The sequence below is a fragment of the Microchirus variegatus genome, assembly GCF_963457635.1.
Source record: "Microchirus variegatus genome assembly, chromosome: 2".
Classification (NCBI taxonomy): domain Eukaryota; kingdom Metazoa; phylum Chordata; class Actinopteri; order Pleuronectiformes; family Soleidae; genus Microchirus; species Microchirus variegatus.
The window spans coordinates 27,481,592-27,497,067 of NC_139803.1; the positions used below are offsets into that span (position 1 = coordinate 27,481,592).

Consider the following 15,476-nt stretch of genomic DNA (forward strand, 5'->3'; position numbering starts at 1 on the left):
TTTCCTGTCCCTTAAGTTTAATTTTACTTTTTCTATTTTATAAGGTGGACCTAAAGAGATACTACTAAACAGAGTGATCTGAACAGGGCTGTTTTGGCAGGGTGATTGAACTGCTGTGGTGCTTCATCCTTATGGTATTTTGACCAAAGCATGTCACAGACATGTTCATTAGGACACCAGGGAACTAGTTTAACTTGGAGAAATAGGGTATAATATAATATGTCACCTTTAAAAGTTACATATGGCAGCTTGAACTAAAACAGGATCTCTGTGTGTTGTAAATGTACTTTTATTTCAGAGATATTAAAGCCATGCAATGCATCTTCACTGACGCAGCTTTGAATGTGAATGTCGACTGTTTTCCATGCTGTTGCAACTCATCTCAACTCAAGTCTGCTTGTTGTACATACAGCGTAGGAACAGGAGAGAGGGGAGGGGTGAGAGGAGGCAAGGGGGAGGAGGTCAGTGTGGGAGGAGGGTGGTGATGGCTGCAGGGTCACAGGGTCTCTTGTAATTACCACAGTCAGGTTCAAGTCCCTGGTCAAGCTGTTGCTGATTCTTTTCTTTTACCCTCGTAATGCATTGTTGTTGTTGTTAAGGACTTGTCTCTCATCTTCAGCTGGGACACAGTGAGAGCCATGAGTTCAGTGATGGCTGGGAGACTAACGGAGAGATCCATCAAGTGGCAGCTTTGCTATGACGTGTCAGCCAGGACGTGGTGGATGGTAAGTGGAGCTCTTTTTTTTTTCATTCCTCCTTTTAACATTTGTAGCCCAGGTAGAAAAAAAAAGAGATTTGAGATTTTATGTCATCACTTGCATACGCATCAGCATTGTGCAAAGAACAGAATATTATGAGAAAAACGGTATCAATTCCCAGGGATGACGAGGGTTTTGTTACTTCTAAAATAGAAGACATTCACATTTCGATAAAAGCTAGAGGATACTAAAAAGAGAAGAATGAGAATTATACACAACAAATAAGAATTATAATAGATAAGAATTATATAGAGTCATTGTTGTGGAAAATAAAGAACATGAGAACATTCAACTTAAAAAAAGCAAAATCAACATAATAAAGCATAAAAGCACTATCAATAAAAACAAAGATTTAAAAAAAATATATATATTTAAACAGTTTAATTTCTAAATGGGAGTTGAACCATGCAATGACCAGCTACTCATTAACATACAAATGTATAAATTAAATAATTATTTAAAGGTCCACTATGTAAACTTTTGGTGCAATAATTTTAATTTGGCAGAAAGTTAAGATAATAATAAAAAGTACTGTGCAATTTCCTGATTGCATGATTTCTTTTAAATGATGCTATAAGATGTCTTTAATATTTATATTAGGAGCAAGGTCAGCTCTACAGTGGCCGCTATTTTGGACCCCCGCATTGTTCTTAGTAGCCCACAGTGAACAAACATAGGCTACATAGGTTGTCCAACACATCCACTTCAGCCAGCTGCAACATGCAACTTCACCAATGAATGTTGCTCAATTTTACGCACTGTGCCTTTAATTGTAATTATATGCATGGGCTTTATTTATCGGTTTCAAACCCAGCCATACTTTAACTTGATTACAAATATTAAAGGCTAGTGGCTGATCAAAACTGACAAGTGCAGTATGAGGAGACAGAGACTTTTATGAATGAGTGAAGTGCCTTCAGAATAAGAGTATTCCTCACGTTCACCTCGCTCTCTAAACTCCCTGTGCACTGTTGATTTGATCGTATCAAACAAAGACAAAGAGTTCCCTTGTTCAGCCCGCGCCTTTCCCATGCTGAAGAGCCAACACGGGCTGACATTTTCATTCTGAATATTTATTTACGTGTGGGACTACAGCCGTGCTTTTATTGTGCTCCGTCGTCAGGGTTGGAGCTCCAGTTTGTTTGTCTGTCTGTCTCACTGCATGTTCTAAATATGTCGTGAGAATGTACTTTGTTTAGATAAATTCACCACGTGGCCAAGAGGAAATTGGGATTGGGTTTGTAATTGGAGGGTTGTCAGTTCAAATCCAAGGATGGGTCAAAGACTGGGGCTACTGGGGAAACTACTACTACTGCGATTACTCACCCAAATGTAGAGGTCAAATTCACTATCACTTATTGGTGTGTGTGTGCAAAATAACGAGTATACATGCCGTGTATGTCTGACTCCGCCTCCGTAGGTGGCGCTGTATCTGTCTATAAGCTTGTGCGTATTGAATCAGTTTCCTGTTGACCTTTAATGGTGACATATTATACCCTATTTCTTCAAGTTAATATTGTTCCCTGGTGCCCTAATGAACATGTCTGTTTAATAGTATCTCTTAAGGTCCACCTTAAAAAAAAAACTAAAAAAACAACAACAAAACGAAACTTAAGGGACAGGAAATGACATCAGCCACAGGAGCTACTAGGAGCTAACAGCATTTAGCATTTGGAAAAGTGATCATTTGCAGGCTCTAGCAGGCACATTGCCGTCATATATAACATGTATCCACTGGACAGATAAATCCTCTGAGGCTGTAAGTTTGTGTAGGACTCTGTGCTGCACTGTGGAACCAAGAACGTTTTGCGGACTTCCGTTTTTTGGATACCGTTGCCCTCGCCAGCACTCTTGCATGTTTTACGGACAAAACGGATCTCCGCGAGACAACAATTCCAGGAATTTAGCGCATTGTGACGTCCCAGTGAGCGCGGAAGTCAACATTTCGTGTTTTATCTCCTTCACTTAGACTGAGGAGGACCACAAAAACATGAGTGAGTCATCTTTTTTCACCCTTTGCCGACTGATAGGGCCTCCAGAGTCCCAAATATAAGGATTGAAATGGTTAAAAAGTTGATTTTACATAATATTACCCGCATAAAACGAACAGTGAGATGGATCGCGCTGTGTGTGTTCTGTATGTTTCATGACTGCTGTACATGTTAATCATGCTACAAATAAGATCGAGCATGGCTCTTGTGGTTGCTCTGCTAATTTCTGGCAAGAGTACTGCAGTTTATATATATTCCACACATTACACAAACAAAACCTTTTAAAATAAAGCAAATCCCTACACAGAATTCATGCAGGAGGCATTTTTTGGGGAGCAGCAGGCGAGGCAGAACTTGACATGAAGCCCAGGCAGACATGGCAGTTCACAGAGAGTTCACGTCAAGGTTAGAATAGTGAGGGATTTAGTTGAGATGAGCTGATCTGCTCGTCTTACAGCCGTTTTTGAAAAGCCCATAGGAAATGAAGCAATGAAAGGAAATGGCATCACACACACTCTGAAGCTCCTACACTGTTGCTGTTGAATTACAAGTGGAAACCATAAAGAGGTCGGCATCTGAACCCACATACTGTATTGTTTCACTGCAAGGAGAACGTGGCAGTAACGAGAGTACAGTGACTGTTGTACTTTTATCAAAATAAGTGGAAAAATTATCATCTTAAATAACACCGGTATTGCCCATTATTGTATGGTGGCACCCATTTAATCCATACGTTAGAGTTTAGTCTAACTGATTCTATAAGTTTCACCTCTTGTTATGACCATTTGCACTCAATATATTTGTAAAAACTTTTTTTTTGTCATCATACATACAGACAGATTTTCCATTATTCTGCCAGCCATTCATATGATGAACCCTGTATCCATGCTGCATAATTGTGTGAGTTACAGGTTATTTACCTATGACTCAACTGGAGCCTCATAATTTGTGCTGAATTAATAAATAAATGAATAAATAAAAACATTTTAAAGGCACAACAACATGTACAGGACCTCAGTTTTCATCACTCTGGCGTGGATGTCAAACAAGCACATTGCAGTTGTGTTTGCAGCCACATGGGGGCGGTAGATCCACGTTCAGGGGGATGAACCTACACGTGCATCATGAGACTGGTACCATACAGTATCATAGCTACTGGATAAGTGGAAGCAGAGGGGCTAATGAGAGTCAAGTGTTTCGAGATAATGATTTAGCAACTAAAACAACAACAAAACATAATAATGTGAAGTCAACTTTTTCAAGTTTGACTCTAAATGAGTGTTTTTAATCAGACAGAGATTTATTTATGTTGCTGAATTTGACAACCAACAAAGATTTGGCACAGCAGCAGTATTAGCAATGTTGTAATGTACCGAAGTACAAATACTTCATGACTGTACTTAAGTAGAATTTTCACATATTTCACAATAAAATATGTACTTTTATTCCGATACATTTCCCTTAACCATCTTCATTACTCGTTACTACAAAATAAAAGTTGAGTTAGTTGACGTAATGCCTGTTTGTTGTCGCTTGTTGTTTTTAGCTGCAACAGCTGTTAGCCGCAGATTTGGGCTCCTAGTGGACTTAAAACACACCAGCGGTTCGTTGTTTACCGTGTCCGACACCGACAGCAAGTTTCTGTTGGTATACTAGGTACGCTGGGTTTCCGTTATTTCCGGAGCTAGCATAGCTCAGTGTGGTATAGTCCACAGACCTTGGTGTGGAGGGCTAGGGTTCGAATCCCAGTCATGGCAGGTCATCTTATACCCAGTGTGGGCCCTTAATGCCACTTAAATAATATTCTAAAAGGTGACTTTAACTTCTACCAAAGTCATTTTCTGGTAAGATACTTGTACTTTTACTCAAGTATCGCTTTCAAGTACTTTATACAAGACTATAGATGATAGTATTAGCCCCAACTTATCACTTGAAATGGTCACTGATTTTTTTTAAAGGATTGTTTCTATAGGAGTTCCTTTCTAGTGGAGAAAAGTGATGTAATGCCCACTAAGATGCCTTTGCAACTTGGTGTACTTCCAATCAAAAAGGGTGCCATTATGAAGTGTGCTCAGAGGAAATACTACTCATCACTGTGTAGGAAAAGCCCATCTCGGTGACAGAAAACGATGCTGTGTTGTAAAGGATGTCCCGGTATAGATATGCGAAGGTGTGTGAGAATGTGGGAAATGATATGCCTGCCCCACCAGTGTGCAGTACAGGTGCCCTGCCCTTCCAAATGTCTGTGCACGCCACTGCCACTGACTGCATCTTAGAATCATTTGGACTGGAAGCGGATGCTCTCAGCTTAATTATTTGGAGAAGTGCAAACGCAGAATGGCTGCAAAGATGCACAGACATTTTTATCCTCATTGTTTATCGTGATCGTGGCGATGAAAGTGAAGGGGAAATCTCCTTCACTTCACTCACACTTCAGTCCCATCCTCTATTGTTGCTGCTGCGCTGGCACACAAGACACCGAGTGAATGATCATTCAAGGTTAACCCTTTGTAAATGCCTCATCCTTCAAACGCTCTGGCAACCATCAGCACCGCGCTACGCGCACTATATACAACGACAGCAACTATTCCAACATTGGGGATGTTATTGTTATTGCTGCCATTACAGACTTAATGTTTTTTAATTGTTACTCTCTAAATGGTTTAATGTGGAAAGCACTTTGTGCTTAACCTTGAGAAGTGCCACACATAAAGACAATTACTCTAATTCCTTAATGAACACTGATATAATACTGTAATAACAGCAATACAATGCAAATCTTTCTTCTAATGTTTGACTGATCACTCTGAATTACTTTTAGTGCATGTGTCACTATAGGGAATATTTAAAAACAAGTGATTATTATTATTTTAATTATCATGCTGAGTCATGCATGTGATTTCGAGCAAGAGTCAGTGACTGCAAGGTTATTCAGCACTGACTGTCCAGCACGTTAGAGGAGCAGGAAATGAGGGGCCCAGAGTGCAGAGTCCTGGGGCCAGTGCTGCTGGCCAATGAGAAGCAAGGATACAAACACTATTGCAAAAAAAAATGACGCTCCGTCAAGCTACAGTGACACAGCAACACGGTGGAGCCGGGTACGTTGGCAGGGAATATTCAAAATAAGAGGTGAACCAGGAACACTCACTTTCACTGATAGCATACATGGCCTAATACTGTATAATACATACTGAATACAGAATATTAATGTTTACTCCTTTTTCCTCTAAGTTAGATTGCCTTTTTTAGCTGGAAGCTGAAGTTTACAATACCTTCTCTCCCTGCACCAAAGTCCATTGACAATATATGCGATTTTTACATTATGGCTCACAGGAGATGTTTTTTACTGCTGCTTTAATCAGGAAGTTCAAATGCGTTTCCTTAATTATGACCACGGTGTTTGAAGAGCTGTGTTTGAATTTCCCTAATTTACTTTTTTCAAAAGTCAGCATAATCAGCCCTAGATGAAAAACACTGATTTTGTCTTTGGAATTTGGTGCGGGAGGGTGAGCAGTTTGCAAAGTTTGGTTCTCAGCTCCGCTAGTCTACATGCCGATGTGTCCTTGAGCAAGACCTTTAACCCTGTGTTGCTCCTGATGGCTGGGCCAGCAGCGTGTGAATGCACTCTTAGAAATAAAAGTGCTAAGTTGAACCATATAAGGTTCTTCGGCTTGTCCTCATAGGAGAACCCTTTTTGGCTCCAGGTAGAACCATTTTATAAAGGTTCCACCTGGAACCCATTTGGAGGGTTCCACCAAGATCCCTTTTAAAACCCTTTATTCAGGAAAGGGGTTTTAAAGGGCTCTCTTGATGAAAATGGTTCTTACTGGAACCATTAGTGTTACCAAGAACCCTTGAAAAACCCTTTCTTCAGGAAAAGGGTTTTTCAGAAGCAAATGGTTCCAGGTAGAACCTCAGCCCTTGTAGAAGGACCTTTTTGGAACCCTTATTTATGGGTATTATTTATGGGAGTGTGGGTATGAAAGAAAAGTTCTGCCATATAAACGCTTCTAAAAGTTACATACTGGATCTTTATTTATTTAATTGCTTTGTTTATTTGATAAGCACAGTGTCTTAATAATTAATTAATAATGTCTTAATTAATATTACTATAACAGACAGACTACATTAGTCTCCTTTATGTCAAAGCCCTGATCCTATGGGTCATTCATTCTTCACTTTTTGCACTATTTTCTTTACATACTTTTGTACACTTCTTTTCACTTTCTATTCTATTCTATTCTATTCTATTCTATTCTATTATAATAATAATAATAATAATAATAATAATAATAATAATAATAATAATACATAAGATAGTCCTTTATTTAAAAGTTAAAACATTAAAACATTAAAACATAAAAGTTAAAACATAGACTTACATATCGAACACTTACTACACATTTAGAACCTTTTCATTGACGACTTGTCAGTGTGTAGGACCTCCATTTCAGAACTGGTGAGGAAATGTCAATGAGGCTTTTATTTAGAAAAACCTAAACCGGAAGTTGGGGTTTTCGAAGCCTGTCTAGCTTTATGGTGGCAGCAGCCAGAGCCGGAGGGCGTCAGTCAGTCAGACAGTGAAAGTGAAGGCGGAGACAAACCCAGTGCCGAAAACTCAGCCTCTTCTGGATCACGTTCAACTCCGCTGAACAACCCCAAAAAACCGATCCAAAAAACGTAAGAGTCGAAGAGGAAGGAAGGCAAGGAAAAAAAGAGAAAAGGCGCGAGGTGCTCCCAACTTCTTTTCACCGATATCTGCCAAGAATTGTCTTCCGGTGTTGACTTTTTTCCCCCTCTTTTTTGCGAGCTCTGCAAGACAGAAAAAAAGAGCACAAAGTTGAACGTGAGAAATGTGAAGTTACCGGCTTGTGTGTTTCAACCAGACTCCAGGATTTCCCTATTAATCAATGCAGTACAGTGCAATGGTACGTGAACACGGATTATTATTATTATTATTATTTTTAAAGTGTTTGTGATAAACATCTGTGATAACATTATTATTAATAATAATACCAACAACAACTGTCCTGGTGGTGACTGGTAAATGTGGGTTAACTTAACACGGACCACAACGGTGGCACGGTTTGGGGGCCAAAAGGTGCCGTGAACTTGGCACACATTCTCCTGCAGCCTGTGTTAACATCCCATTATTTCCCCTTTAATTTGGCAAATGAACTGTGTGTGGACTGTTGACAGTTCTGTTACACACACACACACACACACACACACACACACACACACACACACACACACACACACACACACACACACACACACACACACTTACACACACACACACACACACACACACACACACACACACACACACACACACACACACACACTGCAGCCACAGTGTTAAACCTCCAGTTCTTTAAGTTATTGTTTTAATTTAGCAACTTCTTTCATTAAAATCTGTATTTATTTTTATCACTACTGACATAAAATTACATTAAATGCAATCATCATTATCCTCACTTGGGCTCTATAATTAAAAAACACACAACCGAGTTCCTAATTTAATTCTAAGGAACTATTTTGTACACTTTATACACTTTCGCAACTCAGACTCTGTGAAGTGAATTGTCTAAAGTGAAGTTGGTGACAAGGTTGCCAGATCTACGGAGCGAAATTCCCGCATGTCCGTGTCATTCTGTGGCCGAGGCTGTGGTCCAAAGTCCCCGAGGCTGTTAGAAATAAGAGCGCTGCAGACTGCGCGTGTGTGTGTGTGTGTGTGTGTGTGTGTGTGTGTGTGTGTGTGTGTGTGTGCAGAGAGAGAGAGAGAGAGAGAGAGAGAGAGAGAGGGGGTAAATTAGTTGTGTTTCAGTGCAGCCGAGCAGGAGAGGAAGGTGCTGGATAGAAGATAGGAGCTGTGTGTGTGTGTGTTTGGAGGAGGAGTGTGACTGTGTAATTACGTGGCTGAGAGAGAGAGAGACAGAGAGAGAGAGCGCGCGCGAGAGAGAGGTAGAGAGAGAGAGAGAGAGAGAGAGAGAGCAAAAAAGAAAAGAGGAAAAGTTGAGTCTGATTTGCTGAAATCGCGCAGGAGCGAAGGTGAACCGGACGATTTTCATATCAAGTTTGGCGAGAGCAGCGGCGAACATCACACGCTCGGTGCCACCATGCTCTCTTGAACCAGATACCGCTGCAGCGACACGGGCACAGAGCCGCGCACATCGGAGGAGAACGCACAGACTTGAGTGCCAACTTAAAAAAAAAAAAAAAGAAAGAAAAAGAAATTACAAATTATAATAATCTACTGCGTATAATTATTTTTTTTTCTCTCAGCGGAGCTGACAATCTTTGGATCGCAAACATTCACGGATGCCCTTTGGATAATAATAATCCCTTTTTGGCTTTTACGCGGATAGCTGCTCCACACTCTCATACATCGGTCCAGGAATGGCGCGATAAAGTGATCACAGGAATCATTCCAAGCGCAGTCACTTTTTGTGTAGCCGTCTCACCATGTACTCTCCAATTTGTCTTACTCAGGTATTTGTGTCTCTTTATTAATTTATTAATGTATTATTAATATTATTATTATTATTATTATTGTTGTTGTTGTTGATGTTGTTATTATCATTTTTAGATATACATTTAATGAGCGCGCTGTGCGTAATTGCAACACTTTTAAGTGTTCCATTACACCACATTCATCACCTTTGCGCCATAACTGTTGTGATTTCAACTTTCTAATTTTGGAGTTTTCTTTAGATTTCAACCAGTGTCCAAACATTTTTTTTAATAAAAATAGATTTAAACAGTCTTATATACGGTAGCAAAGTCAATAGTGTCCTAATACTTATGCGCTTTTTGTGCGTAAAGCTGTGCGTAAAGATGACATTTCAGGATTTCTGTACAATTAACGCTGTATTTGCGTCCTCTAATAACCTCACGCACACTCTCAATGCCTGGCTTGAGCCGTCTTTTTTTCACGTGTATATTTTTATTTGTTGAGGAAAAAAAACTTATATTTTGGGGGGGCAGTGAGGCTGGAGGACGATAAAGCCACTTTCACTGAAAAGGAAGATCAAACGCGCGATAAGGCTGATTCAGGGCTGCACAGGGGAGCTGACTGTTTTGGCTGAGTCAGTTTTACTGTTTATATTTTACTTGGCATAAGTAAGTGATTGACTGAGATGTGGTTTAGTTTGTACTTAAGAGGATTGTGCTTTTATGGCCTCAGCTGAAGTGCACTGCACAGGGCCCTGGCCAAGTCATTTATCTTTACAGCATTTGGCTGTGGACTGGTTGAAGTTGAAGGAGGTTAGGGGGGGAGGGAGGAAGAGGAAAAAAATAACAAATTAACAGAATATTTAAAGTGTTTTTCGAACAGGAAACTAGACGTGAAAAAGAATTTCAGCCGGAGTTGCTGCACATCACATTTACTGCTTTGGTTAGTCACTTTAACTGGTGACTTTATTGAGGAGCTGACATGAAAAGGAGTTCTGAATTTGTTCATCTTTAAAAGACTCATAGGATCCAACGTTAATATAATACATTTTAACAAAGAAAGTACATTATAGTATATGTATAAAAAAATATTAGTATGTTTAACTTTGTTACAGTGGAGCAGATTTTTATTGGCCCTTAAGTGCAAATGTGTCTTGTCAGAGCAGCAGCGCTCACACAGATAGGGAGTGGATTTCTGTGGTTTCCCTCAGCGCCTGGCTGCATTCAAAAAAGAACAATATGTGGTTTTAACTCCACAAAAGCTCCCTGAACAAAAAAAAAAAAAGAAAAGTTAAACAAAACAGGGGGGCAGTGTACACTTATTAGATTTGACATTTTAACGACCTAAAACAAAGATAACTTAATGCTTGAACTTCTCCCGCAGCTGCTGTAATTTCTGACGACTCCTAAATCACTCACACTGTCCTGTACATTCCTACATGTACAGAGAACAAGCTTTAAGAGATTACTATAATTTGCTTAAGAATTACTCCAGTGTTATTGATGTGAAAGCCTGTAGGCCTGTGAGTGCTGTGCTGCCGTAGAAATTAATGTTGGAGTTTATTTCCTCAAGAGAAACTCTGTCATGTGTTCAGCTGAAGTTATGCACACATATATATATATATGTATATATTTGCACAGCTTAGTATTTGCAGTCATTTATCATTTTCAAATTTATTGTGGAGTAGACAAATATTTGCGCATGTAAAATATTGTTAGAAATATTCCCACGAGTTAGAATTTAAATATCGGACCATAAAGCTTCGAGAATGATTTAATTAAAAAGGAGTGGAAACATTTGAGGTGATTTTAATATCACTGTGTGACCTCAGGTGTAAGGAATGAAGCAGGGCAAGTGTCTTTTTATGTGTGTGTGTGTGTGTGTGTGAGTAACAGTAATGCTTGAAATGATTTGGCACAAACTTCTAAACGAGTCCCAATTTAACCCGTGCAAACACCTTTTACGCAACCGCCTCGTTTGATGAGCCAATTTCCTCCTTCACGGCATTTGCATTGATACATTTCTGACATACTGTGTTTGTGACGCCCTTTGTAATGTCCTCGCAGAACAGGAAACTCCCGTATATAAGGTCACCCACACACACAAACGTGTCCTCCATCCTTTCCTATGTTCATGGAAATAGTTTGATCAGAGAAATGCAACTGCAACGGGGCGCATGCTCAGGAGTTACCGCTCAAAACACGCTCGGGAAGTCAGAGCTGAGACATGAGTGCATTGGTCACCAGGCTTGGTGCTATTGTAGTGCTGGCAGTTGATGTAAACAGTGGAATTTCCCTGTCATAGCTGCAGCACACACATCTAAAATGGTAAAAAAAATGAGTGCTGCTGAAACAGACAATAAGATATGATGTGCCTGATTAGGACGAATCGTTGGTTTGTGGTGCCTTCTGCTACAGATTAGTCCCTGACTAAACCTATATTTCTTCATTGTGTGTTTTTTGACGACATGAGTTTCTGATCATGTTTTTCTTTCCTTCTCTTCCCTCCCCCCCCCCCCCAAACCTCGTCTCTCTCTCTCTGTTTCCCCTTGCAGGATGAATTTCATCCCTTCATTGAGGCACTTCTGCCTCACGTCCGTGCCATTGCCTACACGTGGTTCAACCTCCAGGCCAGAAAACGCAAGTACTTCAAGAAGCACGAGAAGCGGATGTCCAAGGACGAGGAGCGCGCAGTGAAGGACGAGCTTCTGAGCGAGAAGCCCGAGGTGAAGCAGAAGTGGGCGTCCAGGCTGCTGGCCAAGCTGCGTAAGGACATTCGGCAGGAGTACCGGGAGGACTTTGTCCTCAGCGTGACGGGCAAGAAGCACGCGTGCTGCGTGCTGTCCAACCCGGACCAGAAGGGCAAGATGCGCCGGATTGACTGTTTGCGGCAGGCTGACAAAGTTTGGCGTCTGGACCTGGTGATGGTCATCCTCTTCAAAGGCATCCCTCTGGAAAGTACAGACGGCGAGCGCCTCGTCAAGTCTCCACATTGCACAAACCCAGTACTTTGTGTCCAGCCGCACCACATAACAGTATCGGTCAAGGAGCTGGACCTGTTTCTAGCGTACTATGTCCAAGACGGTAAGTGGAAGCTCACACTCGTGTGTCTGTGTTTGTTTCACTCTGTGTGTGTGTGTGTGTGTGAACAAAGGCTCCTTGAGGTCAATGGTCACATGTGTTAGTTTTTGGCAGCCTTGCTGAAATCACAGCTAAATACACTGGGAAGGCACATAAACACGCAAAACCCCGAAGAGTTAGTGCCTCACATATGCCGCGTAGATTTTATATTTTATGTATATATATTTATATGTATATACGGCTCATTAAAAAGGAGAAATACAATCTGTAATTAAGACTAAATGTAGAACAACAATACTAAATGTGTGCTACAGTAGCAGAACCTATTATGTTCACTAATTATACAGGTTGGGATTAGGTGTGTGTGATCTGAAAAACACACACGCACACACACCCCATTTATGTTTACATCCGAACATTAATTACACTTTATTAATGTAACAATATATAAATTAAATACTTTTCTCTTGTCTTGAGAACAGTTTTGTTTTAAATCCAGATTCCCTTCGCAAAAAAAAAACAATCCTTCTTTCCTTCCTTATGTTTTAAAGTAATTGTTGACAGAAAATCACACTACACGTTGAGTCTCGGTTAATATTTGCATTAAATTTCTAATATTTGTTCTAAGTATATATACATACGAGCTACATTCAGAGTTAGTGAGTGTGTGTGTAATTCCTGAAAAGACAGTTTTAAAAGCTGAATTTGTTTTTTTTCCCCCGTCGGTGTAGTCTGAAATTCAAGGTCGTAAAAGCGTTTCTAAAATGCGTGTTCACGGTTTTATGAGCAGCTGGGTTGAAATAGTTTTTAATTTTCTGATTTTTTTTTTTTCCATGCTGCCCACTCATAAACCATGGCATTTCCTGAAACGCCTGATGTTCACACCACTGACATTTTAAGCCCCAATTTTTTTTTATTTTTTGGTCCTACAATCTGAAAAGTAGAAGAAATAAAGCGAGAATTTTCACAGTTTTCAATAAAATATATGTACATATAATTCTGATATTCCGCAGTGGTTTTAAAGAGATGAGGAATGTTATGGAAAGAGCTTGGGAATAATTCTCTTTAAACTCATCATATATTAAATTAAGAGATTTATTTGTTAATCCACTTTCAAAATGAATTTCCTACAAAATATTGTTGTTACAGCACGGAATAACATGCTGTACTCTTAGTTTTGAGCTTCCTCCCTTTATCCCCCCTGACCCCCCCCCCCCCACACACACACACACTATTCCCTGTTGAAATTAACTTCCGTTACATTCATCGCCGCAACGCTGAAAATCCACCAGCACGTTTTCACCGTGGAGGTAGCACGGGCGATGTAGCTATAGCTGCTCATTATCATCGAACCTTGAGCGCCATTTTGTGTTTGATAAGTGCCAGGGAAAGCAGAAGGCACAGCACACAGAGACAATAATGGTTGCCACTGGCACCGGGGGTTGGCATCAGACCCTCTTTTGTGTCTTTTGTCGGATGCCACCGCTTCTCTACTTTGCATGAGCTGCATTTTTTAACCGTTCGCGACCAACTTGAGAACGCTTTTTGCTTCTTTTTACACCATTTAGACGGTAAAGTAGCACTTGCACTATCGTTTTTTTTTTTCCCCAACCAGAATTTATTGTAGGAAAATGATTGGCAAGTATATTAATTGTGTTTTTAAATAGATGGTCGAACATACTGTTCTCTTGTGAACGAACGGCGTCGCGTCGGAGCGATTATTTTCCTCAAAATATTAGCAAATAATAAAAACTGGCATCATGGAAACAGTGATGTGATGCTTCCCCCCTCCCTCTCTCTCTTTTTTTTTTTTTTTAAATTTGCAAGTTACGGCATCTTTCTTCTCCTCAAGTTACCAAGCAGTGCCCGTCTCCAGACAATGCAGCCATATTGTGGTGGCGTGCGGCTGGGCGCCATTTTGTGCTGCGCCGTGCCAGGGAGGCAGGCAAATCACCAGCGATGGTTGTTAGAGGTTTGGAGGTTGGCATCAAACCCTCTTTGTCTGCTTTGCAGCGTGCCTTTGATTCGTTGGTTGGCATCCGCAATGCAGTGGGCACGTTGGAAAGTTTTTTTTTTTTGACAGTGGCAGAATGGAAGCCGCTGCCTTTTGTTCTGCTGCAACTGCACGAAACAAACAAACATACAATCGAACACAAAGAAACTTGTAAAGAGGTCTGTGTGGAAAAAAAAAAAAAATTAGAAGAAAATAGTGAAGAAAAGAAACTGGCGTTTGTACAAACTACGGTGAAATAATTGTGGTTTTAATATTCTCCCTGCTTTCTGGCAGTGGCTCACCTCTGTCGTGTTGTGTAATCAGACAACTTTAAATATGTTGCTGCACTTATTGACTCAACAGTATTTTTTTCTCTTGTGTTTTTTTTGTGGGCGCGAATTAAAAGTTGACAATTTGTTCTTGATTCCAGTGAGTCGCTGCCTGAGAAAGGTCGCCGGGTTGGCACCGAGCGCGCTGGTGTGAATTTAGAGAGGGGGCACTCAACCCCCTTGTTCAGGGGGGCACGGACACAGGCAGAGCTGTAGCACCCATGTGTAGCTGCCCAGATGAATGCCCGCTGGGAAGTAGGCTGGGGGACTGGGAGTGGGGGTTGTGGCATCCATTGTGCCAACTGGCAGACTGTGTGTTCAATACACGGCCCTGGCTTCTCACACTCACACACTGCTTTTGTAACACTGATGCAACGTTTTAGCTTCATCAGATAAAACAAGAAGTGCAATGCTTCTTCTTTTTTTTTTTTTTTTTTTTTCTTACTTTTTTTCTCCGAATCATTACCTGTACCCACCTGGATTCATATTTTGAATATCTAGTTTGACAGATTGATGGAATAGTTGTAACAAGGCATGTCGATGATGGCCATGTTAGGACTTGTCAGAAGGCTGGAAGGCCTCGTTTATATTGGGTTTAAACTGCTCGTCACTATTCCTTCAATAGGCGCAGGAATGCAGTCATTGTTTTCAAAGGGAAATGTCTCAGCCCTGCTTATGTCAATGTCCGCTTCTCATTACACGAACATATAATAAATAAAATATGGAATGAAACGTACCCCCGATAGAAGATGAGTGAGTGAGTGAAATTTACTGGGGCTAATTGGCAGAAATTGAATAGCTGTAAGTGTATTATTGCTTTAAAATAAACTCTTTAGTATTTGTAGCCTTAAAATAAGACTTATGTGTA

General features: G+C 40.5%; 1 protein-coding gene across 9 annotated transcripts in view; it reads left to right on the top strand.

Annotated features, from left to right (window-relative positions):
* Positions 1 to 707: 707 nt before the first annotated feature.
* The window catches only part of LOC310944331 (nuclear factor 1 B-type-like), a gene marked incomplete at its 3' end in the record, with an annotated part of 71,695 nt that continues 56,926 nt past the window's right edge, over positions 708 to 15,476 (top strand). For 7 of the 9 annotated variants that reach the window (XM_083910087.1, XM_083910089.1, XM_083910088.1 and 4 more), the window contains exons 1-2: positions 8,805 to 9,244; positions 11,761 to 12,289. In XM_083910087.1, coding sequence (XP_083766213.1) covers positions 9,218 to 9,244; positions 11,761 to 12,289 — 556 coding nt within the window. In that variant the 5' untranslated portion in view covers positions 8,805 to 9,217. Of the gene's footprint in view, positions 726 to 8,804; positions 9,245 to 11,760; positions 12,290 to 15,476 lie in introns of those variants that run through there. The other 2 variants (XM_083910093.1, XM_083910092.1) reach the window with 2 other exon arrangements.